This window comes from Serinus canaria, chromosome 9 (genome assembly GCF_022539315.1).
Source record: "Serinus canaria isolate serCan28SL12 chromosome 9, serCan2020, whole genome shotgun sequence".
Classification (NCBI taxonomy): domain Eukaryota; kingdom Metazoa; phylum Chordata; class Aves; order Passeriformes; family Fringillidae; genus Serinus; species Serinus canaria.
In genome coordinates, this window is record NC_066323.1 from 4,146,184 (window position 1) to 4,160,606 (window position 14,423).

The 14,423-nt window shown below is 48.0% G+C and overlaps 1 protein-coding gene across 4 annotated transcripts in view; it reads right to left on the reverse strand.

Annotated features, from left to right (window-relative positions):
• TNIK (TRAF2 and NCK interacting kinase) overlaps positions 1-14,423 on the reverse strand; it is a 149,575-nt gene that overhangs the window by 3,344 nt on the left and 131,808 nt on the right. For 3 of the 4 annotated variants that reach the window (XM_030226942.2, XM_050977929.1, XM_030226943.2), the window contains 10 exons: positions 11,745-11,871; positions 9,453-9,617; positions 6,476-6,590; positions 5,945-6,115; positions 5,531-5,674; positions 3,991-4,125; positions 3,650-3,750; positions 2,233-2,382; positions 1,168-1,327; positions 429-568 (listed from right to left, as the gene is read on the reverse strand). In XM_030226942.2, the coding sequence (XP_030082802.2) occupies positions 429-568; positions 1,168-1,327; positions 2,233-2,382; positions 3,650-3,750; positions 3,991-4,125; positions 5,531-5,674; positions 5,945-6,115; positions 6,476-6,590; positions 9,453-9,617; positions 11,745-11,871 (1,408 nt within the window). The remainder of the gene's footprint in view (positions 1-428; positions 569-1,167; positions 1,328-2,232; positions 2,383-3,649; positions 3,751-3,990; positions 4,126-5,530; positions 5,675-5,944; positions 6,116-6,475; positions 6,591-9,452; positions 9,618-11,744; positions 11,872-14,423) is intronic. The other variant, XM_050977928.1, reaches the window with a different exon arrangement.

The window sequence follows — 14,423 nt, forward strand, 5'->3', positions numbered from 1 at the left end:
GGGGACCCTCCAGAGCAGTATTTATCACTGCTGTCCACAGAAATGGATGAGGCTGTGAGAGGAAAATAATTTAAAATGCATCAAAAGATGCATCAAAATGTTTCTGCATCAGAGCTCAAATCAGGGTCACTTACACACCCTTGCTAATACTCAACTTTCAGAGTTCACTTGGCAGCCTAAATTTAATGTTCGGATGAAAGAACTGGGAGAAAGTCAAGCCAAGTCAATGCAGATCTCAACTAGATGGAGAAGAGATCTTGCAGGCTGAGGTCTCCATCCACTGGAGAAATTAACTGGGAATAGGCTTAAGGGCACTGCTTATTAAACAGAACCTTCAGATTAATTATTAATCTCAAGATAAACCAGACATAAGCTCTAAAAGCACCTTGTAGCTCGCAGCACAGACACAAGCTTTGAAGTGGACTTACCTTATCATTTCTTTCACATAGAAACTTTAACCTTTGAGCTCGCTTGTGCATAAATACTCCATCCAAATGTCCTGTCTCCACTGACCGGATTTCAATCGCTTTCTCTCCCCAGCCCATTATTTGATTGGAATGAATGTAGGCTGTCAAAAGGAAGCGTTTGGCGGGAGTTACAACTTGTGCTGAGTTAAATATTATGCAATGGGCAGAAAAGCTCTCATAAGCTGTTACTCAAAGCCTAAGCAGATCAATGGCAGAGCTCTGATGGCCTGCAGGGACAGCAGCCTTTTCAGAGCACTTCTCATCCACAAATTACTGAGAAATTTAAACAGAAGCAGCATCACTTCTTCTGGTTTTGCAATGTGAGGAGCTGGGCAGTGTTTTGCCTCCATGGGCTGTGGAGCTGAGCAACAGCAGAGCCAGAAGAGCAACTCAAGGGCTCCCTGCTCCACACCCAGTCCCCCTCCACTCAACACAATATCCCCCCAGTGCAACAGCTTGCATTATCTCACATTTATATTATACTCAAAAAGTTCAAATCTTCAAGAAATTACTTGCTTTTATTATGGAGGACCAAACTGCACAAATTAAGCAATTGCATTTCATAGCTGGCTGAGGGAAATCCCCTTTGATACAAGAGGGAAATCCCCTTCATCCCAAATGACTCCATCCCAGCATTCTCAACTCCTCATCTTGCTTGTGGCTTGTATTTTAAGCAGGTGAAGAGGAAGGGTTGACCTACCCACGGAAGTAGGCATTTCTCCCCACTGGAGCACCACGTCTTTAGTGATCCGTCCGTAGGTGTTCACATAGACACCCTCATCCTCATAGCACACCAGCATCTCCATCCCGTCCGTCTTGGGCAGGATGACAATGGCGTGAGGAGTAATATTGCCCTGAATCTGCAGGGAACACAGACCCTGAGAGTCAGAATTACCCTGAATGGAGAAAGGGGAAGGGAGCAGAGCACTGCAGGAAAAAAGCCCAAACCAACCAGAGAACAAAGCCCTCCCTGCATTCCTCACACAGGCACTGGGTTTCAGAGATAAGCCTGAAGAGGAAGAAACTGTCATGTTTACCCTAGCATCAAAGCTGTCTGACACAGCAAGGATAAACAGGTTCAGCAATTACAGACAGATCACAACATACACGCCCCCAAGACTGATGGCTGACACTTGGCTGGAACACGAGTAAGTGACTGAGCCAATGAATCCATCACCAGTTCAAATCAGGGTAAATCAACTCAGAATTTTACAGGCAGCCCTAGGGAGGAAATATCCGATTTTTCAGCAATCATCCTCTGGCTCCAAGGGCAGCTGCATTGACTTTCCACCCATGTCTGCCCTTCCATAGCTAAGACGACAAAAAACCATCCCAAACTTGTCCCAGAATTTCTCCCTCTACTCTTGCTAGTTCTCACAGAGGAGACTGCTGCTTGGATCAGATGCAACAATTCCTCCTTTTTTTAGCGACACACTTCTAGACCAGTTTATTGTATAGATGGAGTTTAAATAACCCAACAAGAAAATCCTACAGACAGTTCCATTACTGCTCCACGCAGTGTACAGACAGATTGTCCTTTCTGTGCGACATGGCAACCTTAAACCTTACTGCTCCTGCATGAGGACAGAAACAGCCTGTGCAGATGAACATGAAGTATGTGACAGCCCTGAGTCCTGTTTAAGTGAGTGAAGCACTGGGGAATGTCACACTCATCACTGGTCCCCACTTGTGAGCCCCTGGGAGCCTGCCCAAACCTCACTGGTGACCCGTGTTCTTCAGGCAGCTGCACTGCCCAGGTACTCACATGAGATGGTATATAGATATCATAGGAGTTCCCAGAATCTACATCAATCACATGGAAACCAGTGTGGGATCCAAAGATAACTTTCAGCCTCTGACCTTCTTCTACAGTGAGATCCACGAGCAACGGCTTGTGCTGGAGATCTGCAAAAGACTTTTATAATCCCTTCCATGAGCATCACAGAAAACCAACAAATCCCCGTTGCAGCAGCCTGATACGCTTTTGAAATCTTATTTGTTTGACTGTGTTTCCTACTGAATATGTGGTTATTTATACTCCTGCCTCTCTGTTCCCCTGTCAGATGCCTCAGAGGGTATTCAGTCATCCCAGCAGATAAGTGCCCACCCTTGCCAAGCCCAGCTCTCTCTCACAGGAGCCCGAGGCAAACACAAGGATTTGGTCTCTGAAGGAAGGAGACAGCTCAATTTTACATGAGTGTGTGTTCAGTCTCTCTCAGCAGAGATCCGTGACCACCCACTTCCTGTCTTGGCAGATATCACTGCTCTGCTTTGGGCAGCTGAAATGAGTCAGTTTAGCAAAGACCTACTTTTCCCTGCTCCATCTAACCTGCTGCAGCAAGGCTGGGACCAACCCCCAGCCATGTCCAGATCAAGCACCATGGCTTAGGTGCTCAGCAGGAGAGTGAAACAAACACCTGTGGGAAGCTGGATCCCAGACCATTTTGATGCTGCTGAGCTCTCCATGTCACTGAGCCCTTTACTCTGGCTTTTGTTCAGAAAAAGCAAATGTGACCTAATACTGCATAAGTCCATTTGTGTTGGAAAGATGTATCATGAGATTACTCAGCATGAACATCTCCACAAGGCATTGCCCTTGTGACTCTTCTCTGCACAGAGCTTGGGATGAAAAGTGCTCTGAAGGACTAAACACAAAATACCCACTGGCAGGCTGGAGAGGAGGAAGGTCTCACTGAGGAAACCAAGGCAGGTGAAAAGAGAGGAAAAAAGAGAAAGCGTGGGTCACTCTCCCTAACTTTTTGTCTTGAAACAGAATCCGAATTGCAGAAGGGGAGAGGACCTTGCAAAATGAAAATAGAAAATCATGGCAGCCTATTTTTATATTGTATGTTAAAAATTAGTCAGAGGGAAAAAAAAACCCACCAAACACAAAAACCTCACAAAAAATGCCTACCAAAATCCCCAACTCAATTTTACTCGTATGCATTTGATCAGCTTTCTGCAAATTCCTCAAGTAAAGCCTGCTAGCATAAATTAATAGTAACACTTCATTGTTGGCTGTAAGCAGAACATATCCAATCTCTTCAGCCAGCAAGGATCCCATCTCCCATGCCTGCCAGGCATCCTGAAGAGCTCAGCTACATAAGCAAGATGCTTTTCTGCTCTGCAGAGTACAGAAACCTCATGTATTTACAATTACAGAGTGTAAGAGACACACATACCTTAAATGCCATAAATTTGTGATATGGTTTAGGAGCCCAAGCGTAGATCTCTACAGCGTTCTTTAAGGCAATCACCAAGAACTTGATTCTTTCATATTTCACTAAAATAAAAACAAACCCAATTTTAAAAACATTCACTTTGTTCCTACAAATCTCCAGGAACAGCTTCCCAGGCCATTCCTCTGTTGGTTGTCACTACATAGAGCCCACCTAATGCATAAAGATGAATTCCAAACTTACTTGTGGCTATGGTCAACCCATAATTTTAATATCAAAATGTCAGGTCAGACCTAAGACCAGAGAACAAAACCACATCTCTTCAGAGATTTATTTCCACTCACCAACTTTGTAGTGGATGCATCCCTCCAGGTCCCCAACTGTGATCCAGCCCTGCTTCTTCTCCACCTCAGGGTCATTGTGTAAAATCCTGTTTCTCAGCCAGGACAGGTAGTACACACGCAGCTTGTTCTTCTTTCCTGTTGGCAAAGGAAATGTCCCTGTCAGAGCAGAGCACGTTTGCATGGACCATCTTGAGGTTTCAGTGCTTATTTTTAATCACAAGATGATAGAATGTGAGGCCATTTCATGATAAAAGTAATATAAATAGTAATATATTCCTTTTCCTATAAATCAGTGTTCACAGAGGGACAGTGGGGCTCAGTGGGGCAGTGATCCCAACTCTCCTACAGCTTAAAGCTTATCCAGCTACTCAGCTACTGGGTTTCTTTCCTTCAGTCTCCTTCATACAACATTAATTCCACCCTGGAGATGAGACAGGAGCTCCTTGGCCTGCGACAGGCACTGCTGTTAGCCAGCAAGCCTGGTGCTGGGTCTGCAATGCTGAGGGGCTGCCAAATTTCTGCACTGCTGCCTGCTCTTGGATGGCTGTGACATGGCTGCAAAATCCCTGTGGCTGCAGAGCCCCCATGACAGGGACAGGACAGAACTCAGACTTAGCCTGGTGAGATGGAACTCCAAGGATAGACCCTGTCTGCTCTCAGATTTCCACAAGCCCACAGGACTCATTCTCAGTATCATCCTGGAGTTTAATGCTATTCCCATTCCAGCAACCCTTATCCCTAGAGCTGGATCCCAAAACCACAGAGGACCTGCAGACCAGGTAAAGGATGCAGTAGTGAGTTTGGAGCCCTGGCTGAATGGGGGGAGCAGGATTTGCAGGTGAATGCAGAGCAAGGCCAGAGTGTCTTTAACAATGTGAAAGGAAACAGAAGGATTCCATCAAACAATTTCCTCATGAGCACTTCTCTTGCTGCCCTCTGTGAGCTTTGCTGGACAGGTATCAGCAGGAGAAGGCTCTGGCCTGGCTGCCACCCATGTGCTCCTCGGGGCTGCTCTGCAGGAGGGTGCTGGATGCTCTCCTCTGAGACTGGACTATGGAGGTTTTGGGGTTTTTTGCCAGAAATCACCCTATGAGCTTGATACGAGCACTCTGGAGCTCCCAGCTAAACAGTGAAAAGCCTGTAGACTTCACAATGCTTGGGACAGCCCAAGCACATCTGTGTTCTGAACTGGAAATCTAAAGCCACAGATCATGGCTCCCTCAGCCAGAGCCAAACAGACCCAAACACAGAGCTCTCTGCCCCCTCAAGCTGTGATTATCTCCTTTGCTGGGCCACCTGCCTGTATCCTGCACCTCCCCTTCCCTGCTCAAGGAGACTGGAGATGAAGTGCAGTCAGCAGGTAAAGGAAGCAAACTGTTGAAAGCAGATTAAACTAATTTGATTACAGAATAAACCAGGTCCAGCTCTCCGGGGAGCTTCTCTCTGACACCAGTGAGCAGGTTCTGTCTGAGCTGGAACCACTCAGGGCTTGTGCAAGGCAGAGCAGGCAAATGATGGGGTGAAAGCATGAGAGGAGCACCTGATATTGTCACGAGGACGTTGAGGCCCTCGAGGACATCCATCTGCTGGAACCGCCGCCTGTTGATGAGGTTGTAGACCTTGCCCTGCCCACTTCGGTCCAGCAGCATCAGGCCGTTCTCCGTGCCCACCAGCAGATTCACACCTGGAGAAGAGAGCAGAGCAGAGGGCCATGATTGCCAGGAGCCATGGCTGCTCCCAAGGACAACACCCCAAGCTCATCTCTGCTGCCACCAGAAGTGTGACCGACCCAGCTGATGCTGGCACCTTCCCATGGACAGGAAGGGTCACTCTACAGCACGGGGGACGTGACCCTTGGGGGATGGAGAAGGGGCCAAGCAGAGGCAGGGGCACATTCCCACACATCCCCACCCCCTGGGAGCCACAGGGAGGGCAGGACACGCCCGGGGCTTACCCCAGAGAGCAGCACAGAGGATCTCGGAGTTGAAGCGCTTCTTGTATTTGCGGATCTCCGGGGTGTCGCTGTGCGGGCGGATGTTGGTGGGGTTCACGTTCACCACTGAGATCTTGCGCGCCTCGTTCAGCTTGGCCTGCTCCTGCCTCAGCAGCTCGCTGGTGAACAGGGCTGGCAAGGGAACACAGGAGGACAGGGAGAGGTGATGGGTTAAATGCTCTGTCACCTCTTTTTTGGGACAGAATGATAATATTTGGTTTATTTCTCCATAGGGGAGTCATCACTGTGATACAAGATAGTCGTTTGCCCAAGCAGACAGGAGGGTGGATTTCTGCTGCTCCCCATTTCCTCCCAGATCTTTCTGGTGACATTTTGGTGGGGGGGAGAAGAAGTTGGAGGGCACCTAGAGAGGGCAAGGATACAGACACCAGCTATGTCTGGAGTAAGTGAAATGTGAGAGGTTCACTGGGGTTATTCAGGCTCCCTGACCTGCTTTTCCTCCCATCTCAGACTGGCCACACTGGCTCTTACGATTAGCAGATGACTCTTCATCCTCATCTTCATCTTCATCAGTAGGAGAGGTCTGATACACTCTGGTGTCCACAAAGGGGGTGAAAGAGGCTTTGGTGCTACTTCCCATACCATACTAGAAAATGAACAGCAAGAGAGGGCTCAGTGCACAGAAATAACACCTGTGTACATCTAAGACTTTCTAATTAGCAAATGGTGCCTGCCTCTGCAGCGCCCTTTTTGAGCCCTCTATGAACATCTGCTCCTCCTCCTCATCACTAATCAGAAACAAACATTAAACTGGATTTCTGAGTGTTTGTGAACAACAGAAAATGGGAGGAGCAGGGCCTGGCTCTGCTCTCTCCTCACAGGCAGAAGCACAGCCTTGAGGACAGTCAGCAGAGAAGCCACAGGGCCAGAGGCAGAAGCCAAGGCAGGAAAAATCCAACCCAGAATCACAGAATCATTTAGACTGCAGCAGATCTTTAAGATCATCAATCCACCTGTTTACTTCTCTGCATGTCACACACATGCCTTAAACCTTCTCTGGGACGTCAGGCAGGCGAGGGTTTGCTTTTCCCACTTTCCCGTTCCAGCTGAGGTTGGCAGGATGGTGCTGGGAGTCCCTGTGAAGCCCTGGCCTGGGGCAGCTGGCACAGTTTTAAATTATCCCCAGCACTTCAAGTGGGACTGCAGAAAGGGGCATTTCTAAGTTAACAAAACCTAACCTGAGGGTATCACAGGAAATGTCAAAGCCAATACTTTGCTGAGGGAATCTGGGGATGAACAAACTGCAGTGTCACACTGCTTTCTTTTCAAAACCATTGCTTTAAGACAAAAAATGAGGCTAAGACCTCCTTCCAAGCAAAAGAAAATACTTGTCTTTGGAGTCAAAGTGATGTGAATTCCCCTGTTCTTTGAGCAGCTTATCCTTCCTACTCCAGCATTTACCCAGGACGCGCTTTATGGATGAGCTCAGTTTAGAGATGCAACAGCAGCAAACCCAGCTCACTCTGCAGCACCACTACAGCTCACGTTTTTCTTCTCTGAGACATTGTCCTTCTTCTGAAATAAATCTTCCTCAGCTTTCACCCAGTCACCAAGCCCCAGCTGCTCCCCACGCCCACTGCCACAGTCCCTGTGTGACAGCTGCCATGAGGACAAGTCCCCCCTGCCTGGGGACATGTGCCATGGGGAACACCACCACCCTGGCACATCCCCACTGAAACCAGGCTGGGCCTGTGCCTGCCCTCCAGTGAGCCATAAACGGATTCAAGGGCACAAAAAACCAGGTGTAGGAGCAGCTTCGTGGCTCGTGACTTTTCCCAGCATTTTGGGGCTGGCATCCATGGGCAAGCCAGCATCCATGCCAAAACCAGGCTGTGCATCCTGCCTCCCTCCCAGCCCTATTCCCTGACAGCCTGGCTGTTTCCATAGAAACAGGATGGATTTCTAAGCAGAACATGGTAACTGAAGGAGTTAACAGCCTGCAGCAGGGAAGGCTGTGGGCACAGATACCTCTGCTTTGTGCTTGTCTCCTACCCAAGAAATACACAGGTTCTTTCCCTGTGCTGAAGGTCTTTTCCATGAAACAATAGCAATTTAAGGAAGAGAAGATTTCAGTTTTTGCAGGGATTTCCAGTGGAGAGCCAGGTGCTTTCCAGCAAATGAATTACAAAGAAAACCCTCATCTCAATGCACTGAGCATTTTTCCTTGCTCACATTCAGTTATTCTCCTCAGAAGATGACATTTTAATAGCTTCCAAGGCTGATATTTAAATATTAAGACTTCATCTTCCCCCAGGTCCTGTTCAACAGCCTATAAACCTGTGTTGTGGCTTATAAAGAGCATCAAGCTGCAGGCTGAGGTTGTGCTTGCATGAACCACCTGGAAGCCCATGAACAAAATCCCCAATTTTCCACTTCCACCCACTCCCTGCTCAGTCAACTCTAAAAATCCAATTTTAGAAATGGAGAAGATCTTTTTGGTTGATATTCTATAAATGAATACATTTAAACCCAATCCTGCATTTCAGCCCAAGGATGACTGTGGAAGGTGTTACTTTCAGGATCGACTCTCTCATTCCTGCTTTTAATGCCAGTGAGGAATCAGATAAAAACTTGAGGTCAAGTCAGGCACCATCTGTTCTTACGTTTTATCAATGCCCAATTCCAATAAATTTTTATTTTTATACTGCTAGTAAAAGTACACCATAGAGTGAGAACACCATTTCTATGAAAGAACATAGGATGGCAGAACCTTTGATGTACAACCTACCAAATGAAACAACAACATTAAATACAATAGCTTAATTAGCACCAAATGGGTTGATTTCTCATGGGAAAAATGAACTGTTTGGTTCCCACAGCTAAGGATGGTAAGGTGGACACATCAATACCCTTGGTTTACTTGCCACATCTTGTACTAAGACTTTTTACACTTTCTTCAATTTTAATGTTCAATCATGTGCCTACAAAACACCTACCAGAGAGAAACATTTTGCCATGACAGGGAACACATGACTTTAAAAGTGTGCAGGCTTCTTCTACTCTGAAGAACAATCTGGAATTTTGCTGGCTTTGGTTTTTGGTAACCTTTTCAGTCATGATAATTATCAAAGGTTGCACAGATGGAAGCTGGGCCCAGTTGAAGCTAATGGCATCACTGGCTCTCACCACTTCCTTTTATATCCAAGTGTCCAAAAAAAATGGGGCTTTCTTTTCAGTTGGCAGCACTGGTGTCACACCACCAGAACTTCAGTTGGTGGGCTTGAAAGACCTAATAAATTCTTGTCCCATCAGCCACAGACCCCTACAGCAGTAGGGAACCCATCCGATTCCCTTGCATTTCCACTACACTCATGGGGACAAGAAACAGAGAGAGGGAAGAGCCAAGAAAGGCAGGGAGGAAAGCAGGAGAGCCCCATCAGGGGGCAGAGATGTTAATACTTGATTTAAAAGCAGTGCAAAGGAGAAAGAGGAGCCCCCCACCACCTACTTCAGGCACCGAGTCCATGTCCTGCGCATGCGTGGAGACTCGCCCCAGGGCCTCGGTCGGCGTGCCCGCCGGCGAGTGGCTTTGCTGCACCAGGTCAGGCAGATTGATGTGACCTGCAAAGCCATTGCTGGCTGTGTGGCCAGAACGCTTTTTTTCACCAGAGGTCTGCAGAGACACAAGGCATGAGGAAGAAAGAGAAGGGAGGGGGGAGGGAAGAGAAAAAGAAGAGAAAAAACCAAACAAAACGAAGTTGTCGGCAGTCCCACGGTTCCCAGAGCAAGCGCAGGAGAAGGACCCTCTCTGCTCCATCCCCATGCAGCCTGGCAAGCAGCAAACCAAACCCCCCACTCCAGAGAATTAAAGACAGGATTAATGACAAAGTCAATGCAGAATAATTAGCCACGAAACAGCGAGAGAGGCCTGGTCACTGTTGGCTGGAGACGAGGAATGCTGGGCAGATTCTGTGCTTGCCCCCATGGGTGCAAACCCCATGGCCAGCTCCCCTCCCACATGGCCACTGGTGACAGCAGAATCTGAGCCCTCAATCAGATTAGCCTGGACAGCTTTGCACAGCTATGGCAAAGAGCAGCCTGACTGCAAGTGCCAGCACAGCCCTGTCCCATGTTTCTGTGACCCAAACCAGCAGTGAACAGCAGCAGAGGATGAGGAGGAGGGGCAGAACCACCAGCAGCTCGCCCTGCACACGAGGTTCCTTGGGTTTCCACAGGGTTCCCCTTCCTTTCCATCCCCTCCCTGTGCAAGGTAGGTACTGGGAAGTTTCTCCCTTCCTAATTTATTTTGCCATTTTGATGAATCTCACCTCCCTGGAGCACATCAATGAGATTGTTACAGAGATTTACCCATTTACTGGGATTTGTAGAAACTTTACCTGGACTCACCAAGCCTCTGACTAGTCCTGATGACATTCATCTTTTGATTGCTCATTATGATCACCTTCGACCATACCTTGCCATCCCACCAAAGAGGGAAAAGCTCTTTTGCCCAAAGCCCTCTGACCTCAGTGAGACCATCCTCTGATGGCTATGGTGGGGGAGAGAAAACAGTAAGCACCCAGCACAAGGCTGCAGTTTGGATTTCTAATCTTGCTTTCTCCTCCCAGTGGGGTTTTCCAGCTGCTTCTCTTGCCCATGCCTTTTAAACCCTTCTGCACCCCAATTCTCACCCAGCCCTGCTGGCACAGCACGGGTTTTACTGTAGTGATGCTAAACACAGGCTCATTTCAGGAACAGCTGTCTGTTACACAGGGCCTTGTTCTCCCACTCACTCACCCACAGCACCCTCCCTGCACTGAACAGCTCCACCCCAGTGAGGGATGGGGTGGACTGCATTACTACTCCCTCCAAAACTGATGGAAAAAGGCAGCAAACATGCTGTGACTTCTTTTGCTGACTCATTCCTCTCTTTCAAACTTGCTTTTCTATTTTTCATTTGTATGTGAATACATTAGATAAATGGAATTAAGAACTAAAATGCAGCTCAAGTCTAGTTTACATGTGATCTAAACATCCCTCCTTTACAATTGCAGACTCCAAGCTCCGCTCCCTCCTTCTCCTCTCCCATCCACCTCTCTGATGCGCTGGTGGGAGAGTGACTTCCCTGTTCCCTAACCACCAGGGCCTCCTGCCCTCTCACCAGGAGTCCAGTTACCCATCTGCACTTCCACCAGCATCACCAGAATGTTCCAGCAGCTGGGAAGTCGAGAAACACCAAGGGAGATCTTCCACAGCGGTGCCTCCTCTGCCTCACTGCTGCAGACCCATCCATCAGCATTGCTCCCACCACAGCCTCACCTCCACAGCCCAGGGGATGAGGGCTCCCACCCATCTGGGATGCCCAGTGCCTCCCACAGGACCAGCCTCTGCTGAAAGCCCCCAACTGCTGTACAAACACTGCACAGCTCTAATAGTCCCAAGGTGGCAAAGGCTGGGAAGAAGGCGGCAAACTTTGGGCCAGTTCCAAGAGAATTCACTGAGTGCTGTAAATGGAAGATAACTCCTGCTGCCTGCAGCCATGGTGGGGTTACAGCAGAGCCATTTGCAGGAGCCTCCTCCCCACCGTGCCCTGGCACTGCCATTCACTGCTGTTTGTAGCTCTGAGAAACATTTGCACTTGTCACATTTGCTCCGAGTGTAAATTGCATTAACGAGAGCACTAACGAGCACAATTTACTCCTCATTTTGTGTTCCGGACACACAGCACTGTCAGTTTTTGTGCTTACATGGGCAAAACCTCCTGAAGATGCTCCATGGAAGTGTTTGTTTTACAACTTACCTCCCTCACCATTAAAGTCCCTTCCCTTGAAATATTGCTAAACGTATCTGCGTGGGAAGTCTCGAGCCCGTGGGTTGTCACCATTCCCAGGTTGTACGGCTCGTTGCTCCCAGGAATTCCTGTGGGTCTGGGGACAGAGGGGAAAAGCATTAACAGTGAATATTCCCTGTGTTAAACTAGGTGAAAAAAACCCTCTAGTACAGTATTATTTCAATAAGGGTAAGGCTCTGTATCTCCCAGGAAGAAAAGTTACAAAAATGTATCTACTTAGATTTATGGGGAAATGATAGATGCTGCCAGAAATACTGGGGCAGGGTCAGGCTGATAAACAACAGATACCAAAGAGAGAGACCATTCTCCTCCTTACCCCCAGGTGTCCTGAGAGGAGCACTGATGAACGGGTAACAAGGAGTGGCGCTCCTGCTCTACTTTATATAATTTTTTTCTACCTAAAAAAGCTGCAGAAAACCAAAATGTACTCCCTTTAATTCCTATCTCAACCCCTGAAAAGGAAACACCAGAGCATCTGATGGCAAATAACAAAGGAGGGGATGGGGTCTGGAGAAGATGTGGGCAGAAGGACAAGTTGTGTCCTGTAGCTTTCTGCTGTTTTCCAGGTGAAAATTCAGCCCTAACCTCTGGTTTCACCTTGAAATTTCCATGATCCTATTTGAAGAAGGGGGCTGGAATTTAATAAATTTTAGGACTGCCTGAGATTGGATGTCACAGGTGCTGAGCAGCCCCCATTACTTCACTTGGCAGCCTGGCTGCTTAAATCTAACTGGAACAAATCCACAAGCAGCCACAAGCACCCCTGGATGTTACTTTGCATTTAAAAGCCTCATAGACCAATTGCTTCCAGCAGTGTGAGGCAATACAACCTTTAACTCCTCTGCACACCAACAAGCCTGGATGCTTGTGAGGGAGCCTGGTCAGTGAAAAGCCAAAACAACCTGGATTAATCATGGGGTTACTGGTCTAAGGTGGGATCTGAGCCCTGGGGACCCCGAGGTGGGACTGACTCCTTGACTGCATTGTATCAAACCTACAACTGGACAGTCAGCACAAAGGCACTCCAGACAGCAACCCACCAGATTCCTACAGCACCTTCCATGTAAGGAACTAACACCTCCCTACTATTAGCTTTTTACCAAAGGATGAGAAAATAGCAGTTATTATAGTTTTAAAATAAGGAAAAAGGGCCAGAGGAGGTTATGCTAATTTTGAGACTGTACTGCCAGTGAATGAATGGCTGAGGTAGCCCTGAGGTCCCAAATTTCATCAGTGCACAGTTTCCATGTCATCCTGCAAGAATTCCCTGGCCCTGGGCAAGAGCTGGCTTGCACGGCTCAAGGAGAGAGAGCTGAAGGGAGTCATCAGTCTTCAGATGGAGAAATGCTATCTCCAGAGGTGGATGGAATAAACAATCACTCCTATCCACTGTGACACAGAGCAATGGCTAGGTTTATCCTGCAGCAGAAGAGACCTGGATACAGCTGGAATGAAGAGCAGCTCAGGGAGGATACCTAGGGAAGTTTAAACACGGGTTACACAAAGATCACTCAGAAGGTGCTGCAGATGAGATGATCTCTCTTGGCCCCACTTTCCAATGACAAACACTGAACATAGGAAAATAAATCTGTTAGAAAAAACACCAAAGTACATCGAGGCTGAACTTGAGCTAAGGTACCTTTTGTGTGTAACTCAGAGGATTTGCTTTCTTTTTTCCCCAGACATGGGGCAGTGCAGCTCTGCTTGCAGACACCCCTGCATCTCCACCCTGTGTCTCTGGGACACTCAGAGACAGGACATTATGGGACATCAGGCACTGGGCTGGCAGGGGCTGGGGGCATCCTGCTCACTGCTGTCATCCCACACATGTGGCTGCAAGGCACCCAGTGAGATATTTATCCACTGGGAAGTGCTGTGTCAAACCCAAGGTGTCTGAAGAAGGATGTCAGCACAAATTAACCACTGCTGATTAAACTCCTTTTCCATGAGCAGCTTGAGGCCCCTTCTGGCACGCCTGACTGCCCATCCCACTGCTGCACATTCAGAGCCAGCCCTCTGCCTCCCGACCTGCTCCAAACAACTCAAGAGCTCTGATTTTAATTCTTCTGCTGGAAGGAAGCTTCAGCTCAGGAGCTTGGCACTCTGAATAACATGGACTTAAAGGAGACATGGAACCCTCCTTGCCCCTTAGAGGGCTTCTGTGCTGCTCCATGCCCCATGAATCAGAGAATCAGAGAATTGTCTAGCTTGGAAAAGACCTCTAAATTTCTTGAGTCCAACCACTCACCCAGCACCATCATACTCACTGCTAAACCATGTTCCTGAAGTCAGGTATGCTTGTATCAACTCTAACTCATTTAGCAGGAAAAATGGAAATGAACTGATTAAAACACAAATAATCCCCTGAATCTTTCCTACAGCTCCTCTGTGAATTCAAAGGAGCAGGATTCAGAACCTGCTGCCAGGCAGAGCCCTCCAGAAATGCCCCTGCAAAGCACTGGGTGGGAAGCCTGAGCAGAGATGCTCCAGAAACTCTCTCTGAATGGCAACAGCTCCCTGTGAGTGTTGAAACTGTGCTGCCCTATCTGGAGAGATTCAAAAGCACAAATGGGACACAACAGTCTGCTGATCTCTTCATTTCACCACTTTAACCCACCAACACTGACT